The following is a 15,829-nucleotide window of genomic DNA, read 5'->3' as shown; positions in this document are numbered from 1 at the left end:
AAGGTGATTTAAGATTACTAGTACTAATGTCCCAGCATCCTGCCAGAGGCAAACAAATCCTCCCCAAAGGAAAATAAAAATTCTAGGCCTCAAATATTTCTTCAATTTTTTTCATTTACATTGTTGGCACTAAATGATAACTAGCATGTAAGGAGACAAAATATTGACTGAAACCAAAAGAAACAACAGACAACAGAAAGAGACCTTTAACAGATCCAGGTAATAGAATTACCAACTCCAAACTTAACAGTAAACATGCTTAATATGCCTGTAGTGGACACTCTTAGTGCTCTACCATAATTGTATTTTCTAGGTGGATTCACTTCAATTATGCCCCCACCCCTACCCCCAGTGTTAGCTGCTCTTACTCTCCCAGAACTGCCCTCAATTGATGGGGTCATCTATCCTGGAATTCCCTAGGAGGTTAGCCTAAACCCCCCATCCCCATACGTTATATACACACACCACTTGCCTCAAAGAGGACAACTGTGTGATGCTATTGGTGCCTCAGGGCACCATCCTTATGGGATCAGGCCGAGGACTTCAGCCACATCAGTGTCTTCAGCTTTTTCCCCATCCTAGCCTCTGCCACTCATAAATTTCAGCTGAGAGCATTTCCTCAATAAATAAGTTACACAAGAGTCCCTAGCTGAAGGCTCTGCTTCTTGGAAACCTAACATAATGTTTAAAATGGAAAAATCCATTAGAGAATTAAAACCATAAAATGGAAATTCTAAAACTGAACAAAAAAAAATTAGCTAAATTATAAGAACGAGATAGATTTTGTAGCAGACCAAAATGTAGTGAAGAAGTGGCCTAGAATTAAGCATGGAGAGATAAAGGGGTAGAAAATTTTAAATGTGTAAGAGACATGGGGAATATAATAACATCTAACATTTGGGTACCTGAAAACCCAGAGGGGAAAAAGAAAGAATGGGACAGAGTATTTGAAGATCTAATTTTCCAAAACTTAAAAGATTTCAAGCCAGAGGTTCAAGAAGCCCTAAGAATACCATACAGTGAAAATAGAAAGAAAATCACTTCAAACAACAACAATAAAACTGATAGCTAACTTTATAAAAGAAACCGTGCCAATGCAGAAGACAAAAGCATGATACCTTTTATGCTGCAAGAAAATACTTCATCTAGAATATTACACTCAGCCTTGATAACCCTCACTCCAAAAGGTGAAAGACATTTCAGACAAAGAGAAGGCAGGTGAATGATTGTCTTCAGCAGGAAGATGAGGGGATTGAGATGGGGAAGAGGCATGAGAGAGCTTCTGAGGGGACAGCAATGTTTGCTGCATAATGGTGTTCATAGTATTTTATTTTGCTGCGAATATTGCTGTATACGTCTATGTATACTTCACGAAAACATTAAAAATTTTACCCATTGTACTCATTTTTACTGTAAAAATATTTCACTTATAAATACCTTCTAAAGCAGATGAGCCTGTATACTGAATGAACAATGCTGGATATTTTTCAAATGTGTTATGTAGTAATGACTAATGAGAGGTTTGCAATGTTGTGATTTATAAGAAATATATCTTTGGCCATATCTACAACCAAAATATATTTCTCATATATATCTGGTTTACAGCTTCCAAAACCCTTGGAATTTCCTGATAAGAGCAATGAGAGCATCTTTTGTTATAATGTTTGGTCCCTTGTCGTCAATATCTAAATAAATGCTTCAGAGCCATAAAGGTGAAATGGGTGTCTTGTTATTCATAACAAGCCCTCTTCCACCACAGCTGGGTTTATGTTAATGAGGTGACTTTGGGGAGGCGCCTAAGTGTGAGGACTTGTTGTCAGGGGAACCAATCAGGATCAAAAGGTTGGAAGTTTCAGTCCCACCCCCTGATTTCCGGGGAGGGGAAAGGAGTTGGAGGTTGAATCAATCACCAAAAGTAAATGATTTAATTAATCATGCCTGTGTTATAAGGCCTCCATAAAAACCCAAAAGGAAGTGGTTTGGAGAACTTCCAGGTTGGTGAACCAGAATGTTTCCATGTACCATTGTGCTAGGTCCGAAGCTCCATAATGACAGAAGGTCCAGTGTTGAGGAACTTGCCCTTTGTATCTCTTCATCGGCTGTTGGTTTGTATCCTTTAATATTCTCCGTAATAAACTGGTAATTTGTGAGTAAATGGGTTTTTTTTAAGTTCTGTGAACAACTCTAGCAAATTAATGGAACCCAAGGAGGGGGTTGTGGGACCCTCCAATCCGTAGTCAGTGGGTCGGTCAGCGATGCGTGTCTGAAGCAGAGGGCAGTCTTGTGGGACTGAGTCCTTCACTTGTGGAATATGATACTATTTCTGGGTAAATTGTGTCAGAATTGAGTTGAATTGTAGGACACGCAGCTGGTGTTGCAGAATTACTTGGTAGTGGTGTGGGGAAACCACATTCCCCCATTGGAATTCTAGAACAATTAAGTTTAATTTCAAAATAAAACAGCACTTAGGGGCGCCTGGGTGGCTCAGTCGGTTAAGCGTCCGACTTCAGCTCAGATCATGATCTCGTGGCTCGTGAGTTCAAGCCCAGCGTCCGGTTCTGTGCTGATAGCTCGGAGCCTGGAGCCTGCTTTGGATTCTGTGTCTCCTTCTCTCTCTGCTCCTCCACTCACTGTCTCAAAAATAAATAAAACATTAAAGAAATTTTTTTAAAGTAAAACAGCACTTAAAAAACTGAGATTTCTTATAAAAATCTGTATTTTTAGCCTTTTCTTGAAAAATGATCTGTCAATGGTGGGCTGGCATCTTGAGTGGTAAAAAACTAGAGCTTAGTTGTGGCTTTCTAAGTGAGTATACATATATATTGCACCAAGCCCAAATTATTAATTTACAGTTTCTATCCAGTCTTGTAGGTATTTAAATATGTGGCCCCACTTAAAACATTTGAAGAAAGCTCTCATTTGTGTTCTAGTGTGAATCTTTGCTTCTAAAGATTAAATATTCTAGGTTCTTTACATAATTTGGTCCTTATTCTCTCTGGACTTCTTCAATGTACCAATGTTTACTTTAAAGCATATCATCTGGCTATTTCAGAATGGGGTGGATGCACTTTTTTTTTAATTTTTTTTTTTTTTTTTAGGAATGCAATTTGAGACCTCCTTTTGCCTATTCTTAAACCAGAAAAACATACTTAGAGGTAATTAACAACAGCTCTCAGTGCTTTTAGTAGTAGAGGTCTTATTAAACCAGCCCTTCAATTATCCTTTCTAAAAGGAGTTATTTGAACTTAAATGCAAGGAATCCTGTTTATTCTTCTTGAATTTCATCATCTTCATGGTTGATTTTCTTATCTTTATTGATCTTCTGTGTCTTCATTCAGGCAGATAATAGTGAAACAGCTATTAAGGGAAAATCAAGGCAAAGAAAGCTTCAGCAAACAGATCCCCACTTAATTTCTTCTTCTTGATGAAATTAACTGAATATTCTCATTAAAAATCGGCAACCCCCTCCCCCCATATGAGAATTTTGACTACGTGAAGCCTTTTCAAGAGATTAAAGTGAGTCTAAGATCCTAAACTTGGGGACCACTTCCAAACTGAAATGGTAATAGCAGAATTTGAAGCTGTTCTATAAAAATGCAGTAGAAATTTGTACACTGATAGCATATGACAATAATGCTAAACATGCAATTTGAAAAATTTTAATCCTGTTTCTCAGTTCTTTGCGATTTTCTCAATTACATCGCTTGTAAATAATGACAGTTTTGTGTCTTTCCAAATTAGCATGGTTTTTATTTCTTTCTAAGGTTAGAAGCTCTAGTACAATATTGATGAAAAGTGGGGATAGTGATCATTCTTGTCTGTTTAAAGGAATGACCCTAACATTTCATCATTTATGTGACATTTGTTGTAGTTTCTTTTCTTCATGACCCTAGAACTGAAGTTTGTTTCTATTCTAGGTTTGTCTTATTCCTCCCTTCTTATTCCTTTCTTCCATCCTTTCTTCCTTCGTTCATTCTTTTCTTCTCCCTTAAATGATAAAAAGATGAATTATTTGCTCTATTGATACTATCTTTTTTCTTTTTTTAATTGGCTAATGTGTTTCATTACACTATTTTTTTTAATGAAATCTAGTTGACGTATAATATTATATTTGCTTCAAGCGTACCACATTGTGATTCAACATTGCAGTATATTGGGAGTGCTTATCATAGTGTTGACCATCTGTACCACACAATGCTATATTACATTATTAACCACAGTTTTCCCCGTGCTATACTTCATATCTATGTGCATTATGTATTTCATAACTGCAAGTTTGTACCTAGTGATCCCCTTCACCTCTTTCAGCCTCCTTCCAACCCTCTCCTCTGGCAACCACCAGTTTATTATGTGTATTTATGAATCTTTTTTATTTTTGTTCATTTGTTTTTGTTTTTAAATCCCATATATAAGGGAGATTGTATGGTGTTTTTCTTTCTGACTTACTTCACTTAGCTTAAGATCCTCAAGGTCCATCTGTGTTGTCACAAATGGCAAGATTTCTTTCTTTTTCATGGTTGAATACTATTGTGTTGGACATAGATGCCACGTTTTCTTTATTCATTCATCTATCAATGGACACTTAGGTTGCTTCCATGACTTGACTATAGCAGATACTGCTGCAGTGAACATGAGGGTGTATATACCTTTTTGAGTTTGTGTTTTTTGTTTCCTTGGGATAAATACCCAGAAGTGGAATTGCTGGATTATGTGGTAGTTCTATTTTATTCAGGGGGTAGCTTTCCTACTGTCAGTCACAGTGGCTATGCCAATTTACTTTCCCACCAACCGCACATGAGTTCCCTTTTCTCCTCCCTCTTGCCAACACTTGTTAGAACGCTTACAAATACAAAAGACAGGAATAACAGGCATGAGGTGATCACTCGTGCGGTTTTGATTTGCACTTCCTTGACTAGTGACTTTGAGCACCCTTTCATGTACCTCTTGCCCATCTTTATGTCCTGGAAAAATGTCTACTCAGATCCTTTGCCCATTTTTTAAATCAGATTGGGCTTTGTTTTTGTCGTGTTTTTTGCTGTTGAGGCATACGAGTACTTAATGTATTTCAGATATTAACTAACCTCTTATCAGGTATGTCCTTCTACAGATATCTTCTCCCATTCAGTGGCTTGCCTTTTGTTTTGATGATGGCTTCCTTCACTGTGCAGAAGCTTTTTAGTTTGACGTAGTTTGGTTTGTCTGTTTTTGTTTGTTTTTTGCTTGCGGTGACCTATTAAAAAATTAGTGGTGACCTATAAAAAAAAAAGTGAGTGCCAATCCATGTCGAGGTAACTGCCTATGTTTTCTTCTCTGGGTTTTATGGTTTCAGGTCTCACATATAGGTCTTTAATCCATTTTGAGTTTAGTTTATATTTGGTGTGACAAACTGGTGCAGTTTCATTCTTTTGCTGGTAGCTGTCCAGTTTTCCCAACACTACCAAAAGACTTTTTTTTTTTTTTTTTCAACGTTGATTTATTTTTGGGACAGAGACAGAGCATGAACGGGGGAGGGGCAGAGAGGGAGGGAGACACAGAATCGGAAACCGGCTCCAGGCTCTGAGCCATCAGCCCAGAGCCTGACGCGGGGCTCGAACTCACGGACCGCGAGATCGTGACCTGGCTAAAGTCGGACGCTTAACCGACTGCGCCACCCAGGCGCCCCACCAAAAAGACTATCTTTTCTGCACTTACATTCTTGGCTTCTTTCTTATAAATTGACCATACATGTGTGGATTTATTTCTGGGTTCTCTTCTGTTCTTTAGGTCTACATGTTTGTTTTTAGCTTATTACTATTGTGTTTTGATAACTATAACTTTACAATAAAGGTTGAAATCAGGAAGCATGTCTTCAGCTTTTTTTTTTCTTATGATTTCTTTGGCTATTCAGGGTGTCTTGTGCTTCTATACAAATTTCATGTCAATTCTATTCAGTCTTAAAAATGCCACTGGGATTTGGATAGAGATTGCATTGAGTCAGTTTTAACAATATTCTTTCAACCATGAGCACTCAATTTTTATGCATCCCATTTTCTTCATCCATGTGTTACTTTTTTAGTGTGTACGTTCACCTTCTTAGCTGAATTTATTATGTATTTTCTCCTTGAAATTGTAAATGTTTTTTTTTTTTCTGATATTTCATTCATTTATAGAAATGCAAGAGTTTTTTCATTTTGTACCCAACTTTACTGAACTTGTTTATTCTAAGTTTTTTGGGTGAAGTCTTTGGGGTTTTCTATATGTATACATATCATGTCATCTGCAAGTAGAGACCGTTGTACTTCTTCCTTTCAAACTGGAAGATTTATTTATTCTCTGAGTGCTCTGGCTAGGATTTCCAATACTAAGTTGAATAAAAATGGTGAGGGTAGGCAGCTGTGTCTTTTTATTTTAGAATGTTAATTAACTGTGGGCTTGTCATATATGGTCTTTATTACGTTTCTTCCACTACCCGCTTTGTTGAGAGATTTTATAAACAGATGGTGAACTTTGTCAAATGCTTGTTCTGCTCTATGGATCGCGATTTTTATCCTTTTATTTTGTTAATGTGGTATATCTATATTCTGTCCTTTTTCTAAGTTAAGCTAGATCCTTAGCTCAACTTATCAGTCTTTTTTTCTAATGTAAACATCTAATGTCCTAAGTTTCTCTTCAAGTGCCATTTTCACATGTTCATTTTTGGAAAGTAGTACAGATACTTTAATTATTCATTTCTACTTACATTTAACTGGCCATTATCATTTCTTTAGTTCTTCCTAGAGTTACTTGGAGCAATTTCTTTAATCTATCAGGCATACATAGAAATAGTGGCGCCTGGGTGGCATCCACTCTTGATTTTGACTCAGGGCATGATTTCACACTAGTGGGATTGAGCCCCACGAAGCCTCCAAGATCAGTGTAATTGGTATTCTCCTTCTCCCTCTGTCTGCCCCTCTCCTGCTTTTTTTGTCTCTATATATAATATATATTATATATAATTTTTTTTCTTTTTTTTTTTTTTAATAAAGGGGCACCTGGGTTGTCAGTTAAGCATCCAACTCTTGATTTCAGCTCAGGTCATGATCTCGCATTTCACAGGTTCAAGCCCTGCCTCAGGCTCTGCATTGGTAGTGTGGAGCCTGCTTGGGATTCTCTCTCTCCCTCTTTCCCTGCCTCCCCTGCTCATGTTCTCTCTACAAAATAAATAAAATAATTGAAGACTAATTGTCTTGTGGTCAGAGAATGGCTGTAGGGTACATATGCTTTGAAACTTATTGGGACTTGCTTTATAGACAAGTATGTGGTCAACTTTTATAAATGTTCTTTGGATGTTAAGAAAAATTGTCTTATCTGTTGGGTTTTATGTTCTGTATATGTCTAATACTGCCCATTGTGCTGTTCTATATTTTTATTAACTTTTGGTCTGTTTAACTTACAGTGTTAAATCTCCCATCAAGGTTGGAGAAATACCGATTTTTCTCTGTAGTTCAACCAACATTTCATGCATGGTTATTTCATATATTTTTAAAGTTTTTTTTTTTTTTTTTTTAATGTTTATTTTTGAGAGAGAGCATGAGGGAGAGGGGCAGAGACAAAGAGGGAGACACAGAATCTGAAACAGGCTCCAGGCTCTGAGCTGTCAGCACAGAGCCTGACGCAGGGCTTGAACTTGGGAACTGGGAGGTCATAACCTAGGCCAAAGTCAGACACTTAACCGACTGAGCCACCCAGGAGCCCGTATACTGTTTTGATCACGCAATGCAGCATCTGTAGTCATTGGGTAGTCTAAATCTATTCATTTCTGCTATTCTCACTCATGGTCATTTCCTTGTGTTTGGTGACTTGTATCAAAGTTCTCCAGAGAAAGAGAACCAATAGGGTGTGTGTGTGTGTGCCAGTGAATGACACGGACCGCTGCCCAAAGCAGAAATATGAAAGTCACTGTTGTCTGCTTACCATCCTATCCAATTAATCTCGAGCAAACTGATTCTACATCTTGAATCTCCAGTCTACTTACCTCTCTGTTGTCCTGTAATCTCTTCATGTCCAGATTGGGGAGATCTCTCCATGTCTAATCTTATTCTTCCATTTGACATAGTATGTTATTTGATCTTCATAAAAATGTAAATCTTGGGGCACCTGAGGGGCTCAAGCGTCTGATGCTTGACTTCAGCTCAGGTCATGATCTCATGGTGCGGGAGTTCAAGCTTTGCATTGGGCTTGGCACTGACAGTATGGACATTCTGCTTAGGCTTCTCTTTCTCTCTGCCCTTCCCCTGCTCGATCTCTCAAAATAAATAAAATTTTTAAAAAATGTAAATCTAATCATGTCCCTCTTCAAGATTAAAACTTTTCTAGTTGTTCCTCAAGGAAAAATACTTAAATGGCATGTCATGCTTTGCCACGCCCTTCATTAGTCACTCTCTCTCTACTATTCCCTTCCAGTCACTCTAAACCTCCTTTGGCCCCCTCCAGTGTGAGGATAGTTCTTGTCTTGGCCTCTACACATAGTGTTGTTTTCTTTCCACAAGGAATTATCTCCAAGGTAAATAACTTTTTCCTCTGGGAAGCTGTTCATCCCCGCTCCACAGGCCAATGGCCATCCCCACCCACCCTCTAGAGCTGTTCAGATTAGTCTGGCAACTATAATAAGGAAACCAGAGTTGGCTTTATTCATCTCTTTTGTGAAGTTTGTTCCTATGAGATGCAATCTACAGAGAAGAAATTTTTGAGTTCAGCAGTGCTAGAGTTTACAGGATTCTTATAAGAACAGAAAAAGTCAACAGCACCAACAAAGTAAGAATAGCAGGAAACAGCCTTCAAATCAGGAAATAACTTTAAAAAATTTTTTTTATGGAGAAAGAATGTATCACTAAGCACATAAATATATTACAGCACTACAAGATTTCTAAGACCAGTGAGTTTAAAACAATAGTAAATTCATGATGAAAGTTAAAAGTCTGATTCAGTAGTAACCAAAATAGGATATGTAATATGGCTTGTGGCAATTTTTCAAGTAAGATTTCATTTAATAGCATAGCACTGTACTTAATATAATCACATTCATTTCTTACAATTTATGATTTTGTTTTAGGTTTCTTTGGGCTATTTTAACATGTCAATTATTTAGCAAAGATTAAATAATTTAAAAGTTATTTAAAAAGGAGTTCTCAGTAATAGTATTTTTAATAAGACATTCCTTTTGAGAAAATATATACATTAACCCCAATACAAAACTTTAATAAAATAGAAAGGAAATCTGAGTTTCATTAAGCATGTAAGCACATGTGATTTTATACACATGGGCTTTGCAATAGCAGAAGTATACCTAGGATGCAAAAATGTGCACTAGAGAAATAAAAGCACAGGATATATACATTGTAAGTGCAAACTCAATAAATTAGTTAAAATTTTATTACTTAGTAATGTGCGACCAGGTTACAAATCATGTGGCAGTGGTAGCAGAAGTGGCAGGAAGGAACTGAGCACTCAACATGTCTAATAAATAAAGCTTGGTGATTCATTAAATATTATACAAGATCAAAACTTCCAACACTTCTATAGATCTTTAATATCTTTGAGATATGCCAAATATTCCAGGTAGGTAAGAAACTGCCTGACATCATACGTAAATAAATCATCCTGGGAAATTAATGTTTTTACCGTCTACAAAAGCTACATGGATCCAAAATATGGTCTCCAAGAATAAAAAAACAAAGTAGTCTACCATCTTGCTATCTGTACCCTAGGAGTTCATGAATATTGTAAATAACCATTTTCTTTGCAGTTAAGTCTTCCCACCATTTACTTTCTTAAAAATTAGACTTGCAGTTGGGCTCTCGAAGTACTAAGTAGTCATAGGTCACTTCTGTCATGTAGTCTGGAGGCAGGAGGAAATTAACAAAGATTAGCATCAGTTTTACGGTGACTAAACATGACACCTAAGATCTGGATCTAGAGATAAGCACATATTCTGATTATTCACTGTGCCTTTTAGAACTCCTACCAGTGCTTTTGTTCTTTATCTTCGATAGGATTAGCTTTGTCTGATTTTTGCAGTAAGGCAAAAGACCTCTCCTTTTCCTCCACTTTAATTAGTCTCAAATTATGAGATCTGAGAGAAAATGCTCACTTCACAAAAAGTTAACATCTTTAGGACCATTCTTTTCTTCTGACAAGTCTGTTTATATTAACTAAATATTGAAAAATACTAATCCTGAGCAAGAGTACTAAGAACAGTTTTGACTAAACAATACAATTCCTTCATTTTTAAGCCTGAACAGCTTTAAAAATTCAACCACGGAATGAAGTCAGTGAGACTGGAATTAAGACTTCTGCTGTCCACGGCAAACCTGAATCCTCGGAGCAGAACTAGAACACACGTAGAAGGTAACACACGACGGTGAAAAGCATCAAACTGATGCGCCTGGATTTTGTCGTGTTTGACAAATGTCATTCAGTCTTTCACGGATAAACATAGCTGGGAGAACAGCATTGGCCAGTGTACTGCATTGAACGGATCCCTCAGAAAGGCAAACACGGGGTTCTTTTTTAGGCAGGCACAGACTTGCCCCCCGACACACACATTCAAAGACCTAAAAGACACATGTGGAAAATGTTTTCATGAAAGCAAAAAGTTCTGGCTATCTTGGAAACTGAGGTCCCGTGAATTTTTAGTTCTAGCTACCCCTCACGGAAGTAAGAGCGTACTACCTGGCAAAGCGTTATTACGACAAAGTAGATACCAGTGGAGGCATCGAGGAAGAGCTTTGCAACACGAGCGACGGAAGCCCCGCTCTACGAACACTCTTCTGGTCCGTGTCCGTGTGCGGCAAGTGCACAGGACCGGGGAGCTGCCAGCGCAGCGAGGGTCCTCTCGCGGTCCTCAGGCCCGTCCACCTGGGAGCGGTCGGCTGCGAGTCCGCATGGTCAGTGCCAGGCGAGGACTTCTGACCCTGGGCATGGCCCTCGGGACTTCTTGAAGATGTCTTTTCTTTTATTCAAACTGTCTCTCCTCCTCTTCATCTGCTTCTTCAATGACCTGAATGTCATCTGCTTGAGGTAAGGAAGAATTCTCCACCGGCAGTTTATTCCCATCAGCTTTACATTTCTCTTCTTCCTCGATGATTTCCTTCCATATCTTGTGGTTTTCGGTGAGGTGGTGCATTAGCTGACAAAATATTTGCCGTCTGCCTTTCCTCCTTCGTGGTTCTGTGAAGTTTAAAACAGACAGATTCTAATCCTAGTAATACAATTCAATCATTCATTCACTAAATACCTGAGTGCCTATTACTTTCCAGGCATTTCTCTAGGGCACTGGGGTTGTAGTAATATGCAGTAAGATAATCTCTGTACCGTGGAGCTCATATTCTAATGGAAAGATCTAGAAAAGCAAATGAAGAAGCAAAACACAAGATGGGGTTAAATATGAACAGATGAAAATGAAGCAGAGAAAGGGATTAGGGAAGACTGGGTGGGGTGAGAGGGGAGGGCAGTACTAAAATTTCAAGTGATAAAAAAAATGCACTTAAACGATGTTTTTTTAGGACTTAGGTACTGAATTAAACACAATTATTACGGCTTCAATGAGTAGAAATAATTTTTGGAAGCCAGTCATTTGCCCGAGATGATGCTCACATGGTGGTGGCAGAAAACCACTCTTCACTATACTGATCCTGAAGACAACTGGGGATGTGGGGGGCTAGTTCTTCGTAATTATGCTCTCTGTTCTCAGCTATAGCATGCTTGGAGTGCCGGATATAATTTCATTTAAATTCGACTTTAAAGAGCAAATAATGGATTTCATTTACAGCCAGAAAGGCAGCAGGTGTCCAAGGACTGGCCCCTCGAGCCCACTCACCTCACACAGTCAGATACGGTGACAGCCCTACTGTGCTGCACAGGTAGAACCTCCTGAAGCGAACTGGCTGGAGGACAATACCCAGAGAGATGCTACTTCAACCAAGACCGTGTGTCGTGGCATCAGCACGGCACCCAGGAGTTACTCAAGAGACTACTCAATCTGAACACTGAGCTACTAGTTACTCCAGACAGAACTACAGAATCTGTATCTTAAAGATCCAAATTTAGGGTTATTAACTGCAAATATCCATTTGAGAATTTATAATATCCCCCCATTCTTACTAGGATTTAAGTTGTCTTCTATTTCTTCATCATCTGTATCTAATTCTTCACCATCTTCTTCATCATAACAACTTTCGGCATCTTCATCCTCTTCTGCTTCTATCCACTCACCCGGCAGCAAGCCGGCAGCATCGTAGGAGTTACACAGAGGCCCCACTATGTGGGTGATGAAAGATTCTTGGAGTTTTGCTAGTTGAGGTGAAGAACGATCCATGAAGGGACTGATGGGCAAACCAAGGTTAGCTTCTTCATCTCCCTGATCATTTAAAAAAGAAAAGTACATTTGTAGCTACTGAAAGAATAACCACTGAGCTTTGCTGTTAAAATTATCTTGCTTTTTAGTTTTTATTCATTTATTTTGAGAGAGCGCATGTGCGAGTAAGGGAGGGCCAGAGAGGGGATCTCAGGCAGGGTCCACACTGTCTGTGCAAAGCCCAACGTGGGGCTCCATCTCCCTGTTCGTGGGATCATGCATGGGAGCCGAAATCAAGAGTCGGATACTTAACCAACTAAGCCACCTAGGCACCCCTGTCTTAAGGTTTCTAAATATGCATAGTCTACATCAAAATAAGTTTTACAAGGAAGTGTCTAATTACTGTCATTTTAACTATAAGAATTCCTCCAATATTTGAGAAATTCTAAGTGAGACTATTTTCACACTTCACCAGTTTACAGGAAAAATATACATTAAAACAACGAATCTAACAACCTGCAAAATTCTATGTCACGTATAGATTCCCCTTCTCCTATGGGGAGATGGTATCATGGAAACTTTGTACGTCCAATGTGTAGAGTTGAATTTTGCAAGTGCCTTTCAACACCCTGCTCTTTTCTAATAGCAGATCCTTTTAATGAACCTGAATCAGAAAACCTAGCATGTAAAACAGAAAGAGAAGAGAAGGAGCACTCCTGTGCCTGCCCTCTGATACCCTCCCACTGTGCCCTCCAGGACTTCAGAGAGCACAATTGGAGCTCAGACAGATGTGGTTTCAAAGCCTGCTTTTGCCACCAACCACCTGTGTGGTGTTGAGCAAGCTCTATGCCCATTTCATGTGTAAAATCTGAATAATCTACTTTAAAGGTTGCTCTGAGGATGAAAAGCAATATTATGTCAAGTATTTAGCACAGTACTGAGCATTCCCCAAAGGATACGATGAACATTTTCATTCCTAGGATTTGAACTGGTGGGGAATGAATAATCTCTAGAATGTATAAACTGTGTAGGCAAGGAGTGTCCATGTGATGAGCCAGCATTGTCCTAGGGAAACAACCAGAAACTGTCCTAGTGATTGCCCCAGGATTAGAAATCTATGATTTTATCTTCTGTGAGGAAGAAAACCATTGTTTGCCAAAAAGAAAGCTTAGGTGGGTTTACCCACAGGATTCTACAATTTCCTAAATTTTGCTTTTTTTTTTTTTTTTTTTAAATGAGTTTGGTTTTTTTAAGCCCATGGCACTTAAATGGATATAGGAGTATAAAGACAGGATAACTAAGATAACAAAAAAATAAAAAGTTGGTCAAGGTTAGAATTTTGCATCTGTACCCAAAAGATGTTTAATAGCATAACCAGATTGAGAAAGAAATTTAATAGTGTTGATGCAGGTTGACTAGGACTTTCATTATAGATTAGCACATTTAACCTTCATGATAACTCCATGTGGTAGGGTGTCAGATGACCTTTAGTTCTAAAGACGAATAATGAAACTTAGATTAAATAAAATTGTCTGAAATAATATGTTTAGTAATAAACCTGGAATTACAAAAGCTGACATTTATCGATCATTTGGGTGTCAGGAAGTGTTCTAAGAACTTTATTAATTCATCTAATCCTCACAGCAATCTTATGAGGTGATCCCATCAAATATTCCTATTTTATCAATGGAGAAACTAAGGCGCAGAGAGGTTAAGTAATTTATCCTAGATCACATTGCTGGTTAAAAAAAAAAAAAAAAAAAAAAAAGAACCTGGGATTCAACCTCCCAGCATGGATTCTAACTTTGTGTAATGAGAATTCTGTATACTTTACAAATAATCAGATTATAGGGGCAGCTAGGTGGTTTAGTCAGTTGAGCATCTGGCTCTTGATTTTGGCTCGGGTCATGATCCTGCAGTTGGTGAGTTTGGGCCTTGTGTCGGACTCCATGCTGGTGGTGTGGGGCCTGCTTGGGATTCTCTCTCTACCTCTCTCTCTCTCTTTGACCTTCCCCTGCTTGCTCTCTCAAAATTTAAAAAAAAAACTTCAAAAAAAGGTATATTATAAATTGGGTCTAAATGAACTTCAACCTTCTCTACTTATTAACTTCCTTCATCTGATTTTGAAATACATAGCTCCACTCCCTTTTGCCCAGATCCTTTCTGTTTGCCTTTAAATATTCCACACTCTTCCACTCTGAGAAGGCAAATTTGAGGCCTGAGCTCCAATCTCCTAGTGTGGCTACTTCTCCAACCCTTTCCTTGCTGCTCACTCAATATCTCAGTGATTGGCTTTGCTGCATGTTGGGCATACAAGTGCATTCGGGTACAGAATTATTTTAAAGGCAAGATTTTAAAACCTACAAGAGCATGTTTTATATCTTTGAATCCTTAAAACCACGAAATAACTCCTTTATCTCCATTTCTAGCCCTCAAATGTCTTACCCTCTGCCAGGACTTTTATCCAGTTGATGTTTCTAAGGCAGTCTTTCTGCAGCAGAATTGGAAATGGATTGATATTCTTTAATATATCATCTAAGTATACCCTGAATCAATTAAAAACATTTGCATCTGGAAATAAATGATCCTAGGTTGCAGGCACTCAGGGTTTTGAAAGCAATCTTGGAATCATAATGTAGTGTAGCCTTACCTCTTGACTCAAGGGACATTCGACCCATGTCAGATAGGCAATAAGATATTTTTTGTTTTAAGTTTTAGCAGCAAGAGCAAAACAGAGCTGAGAAAACACTAAGACCAGAGCAAATTCAACAACTTCTAACCATTTTTGGTCAAAGCAAACAGACTTCAAACACTCGATGTAGCTTACCCAAATCCCAAAGACTAGCATCTTCAGATGGCGGCTCTCAAAAATCCCTCCAATCTCACGTTTCAACCTACCTGCTCATAAAATTCATTGACGATGCCTTCTGTCCATTTCAAATGCAAGTCCCGAACTTTCGCTGGGCCGTTTATATCTGCCAGTTTGATACACACCTGGCATACCAAGAGGCGATCATTTTCATTGCTCCATTCTATACCGTTACTGTTTACATCATTGGCCTGTGTTGGAAAAACAATTATTTTAGCTTTTGAGGGCACAGGAGTTGGGTTTTTGCCCCCAAAAGTATCTTAAAACTATTTCCTGTCTAAATTATAGGAAGGAATATGGGTTAATGGTAGAATGACACTTTGAAGTGTTGTTCTAATTTTGTTTCTAAGGAAGCAGAACATCATAAAAACAGAAACTGTGGTTTCAATATATGTGATTACCACAAAATTATAACTTGTGTATATATTACATATGTAATTAATATATAATTTAATATATAATATACACTATAATTTTACAGAACACTTAAGATCTACAGAGAAGTTGGCTTTCGCCGTGAAAGGAAAATATGGTATAGTTGAAAGAAGACAAGTTTTAAAAGTTGATCTCAATGGTTTCAAATCCTGACTCGATTTATTCATTGTGTGATACTGGAAAAAAAGACTTCATCTCCCTGAATCTAAATT

The 15,829-nt window shown here is 38.2% G+C and overlaps 1 protein-coding gene across 1 annotated transcript in view; it reads right to left on the bottom strand.

Annotated features, from left to right (window-relative positions):
- Nucleotides 1–8,625: 8,625 nt before the first annotated feature.
- PDE3B (phosphodiesterase 3B) overlaps nucleotides 8,626–15,829 on the bottom strand; it is a 175,175-nt gene continuing 167,971 nt past the window's right edge. The window contains exons 14-16 of the mRNA XM_045484612.1: nucleotides 15,212–15,373; nucleotides 12,121–12,376; nucleotides 8,626–11,187 (exon numbers count right to left, since the gene is read on the bottom strand). Coding sequence (XP_045340568.1) covers nucleotides 10,973–11,187; nucleotides 12,121–12,376; nucleotides 15,212–15,373 — 633 coding nt within the window. The 3' untranslated portion in view covers nucleotides 8,626–10,972. The remainder of the gene's footprint in view (nucleotides 11,188–12,120; nucleotides 12,377–15,211; nucleotides 15,374–15,829) is intronic.

Source organism: Leopardus geoffroyi, chromosome D1 (assembly GCF_018350155.1).
Source record: "Leopardus geoffroyi isolate Oge1 chromosome D1, O.geoffroyi_Oge1_pat1.0, whole genome shotgun sequence".
NCBI lineage: Eukaryota > Metazoa > Chordata > Mammalia > Carnivora > Felidae > Leopardus > Leopardus geoffroyi.
This window is presented reverse-complemented; position numbering and strand designations above follow the sequence as displayed.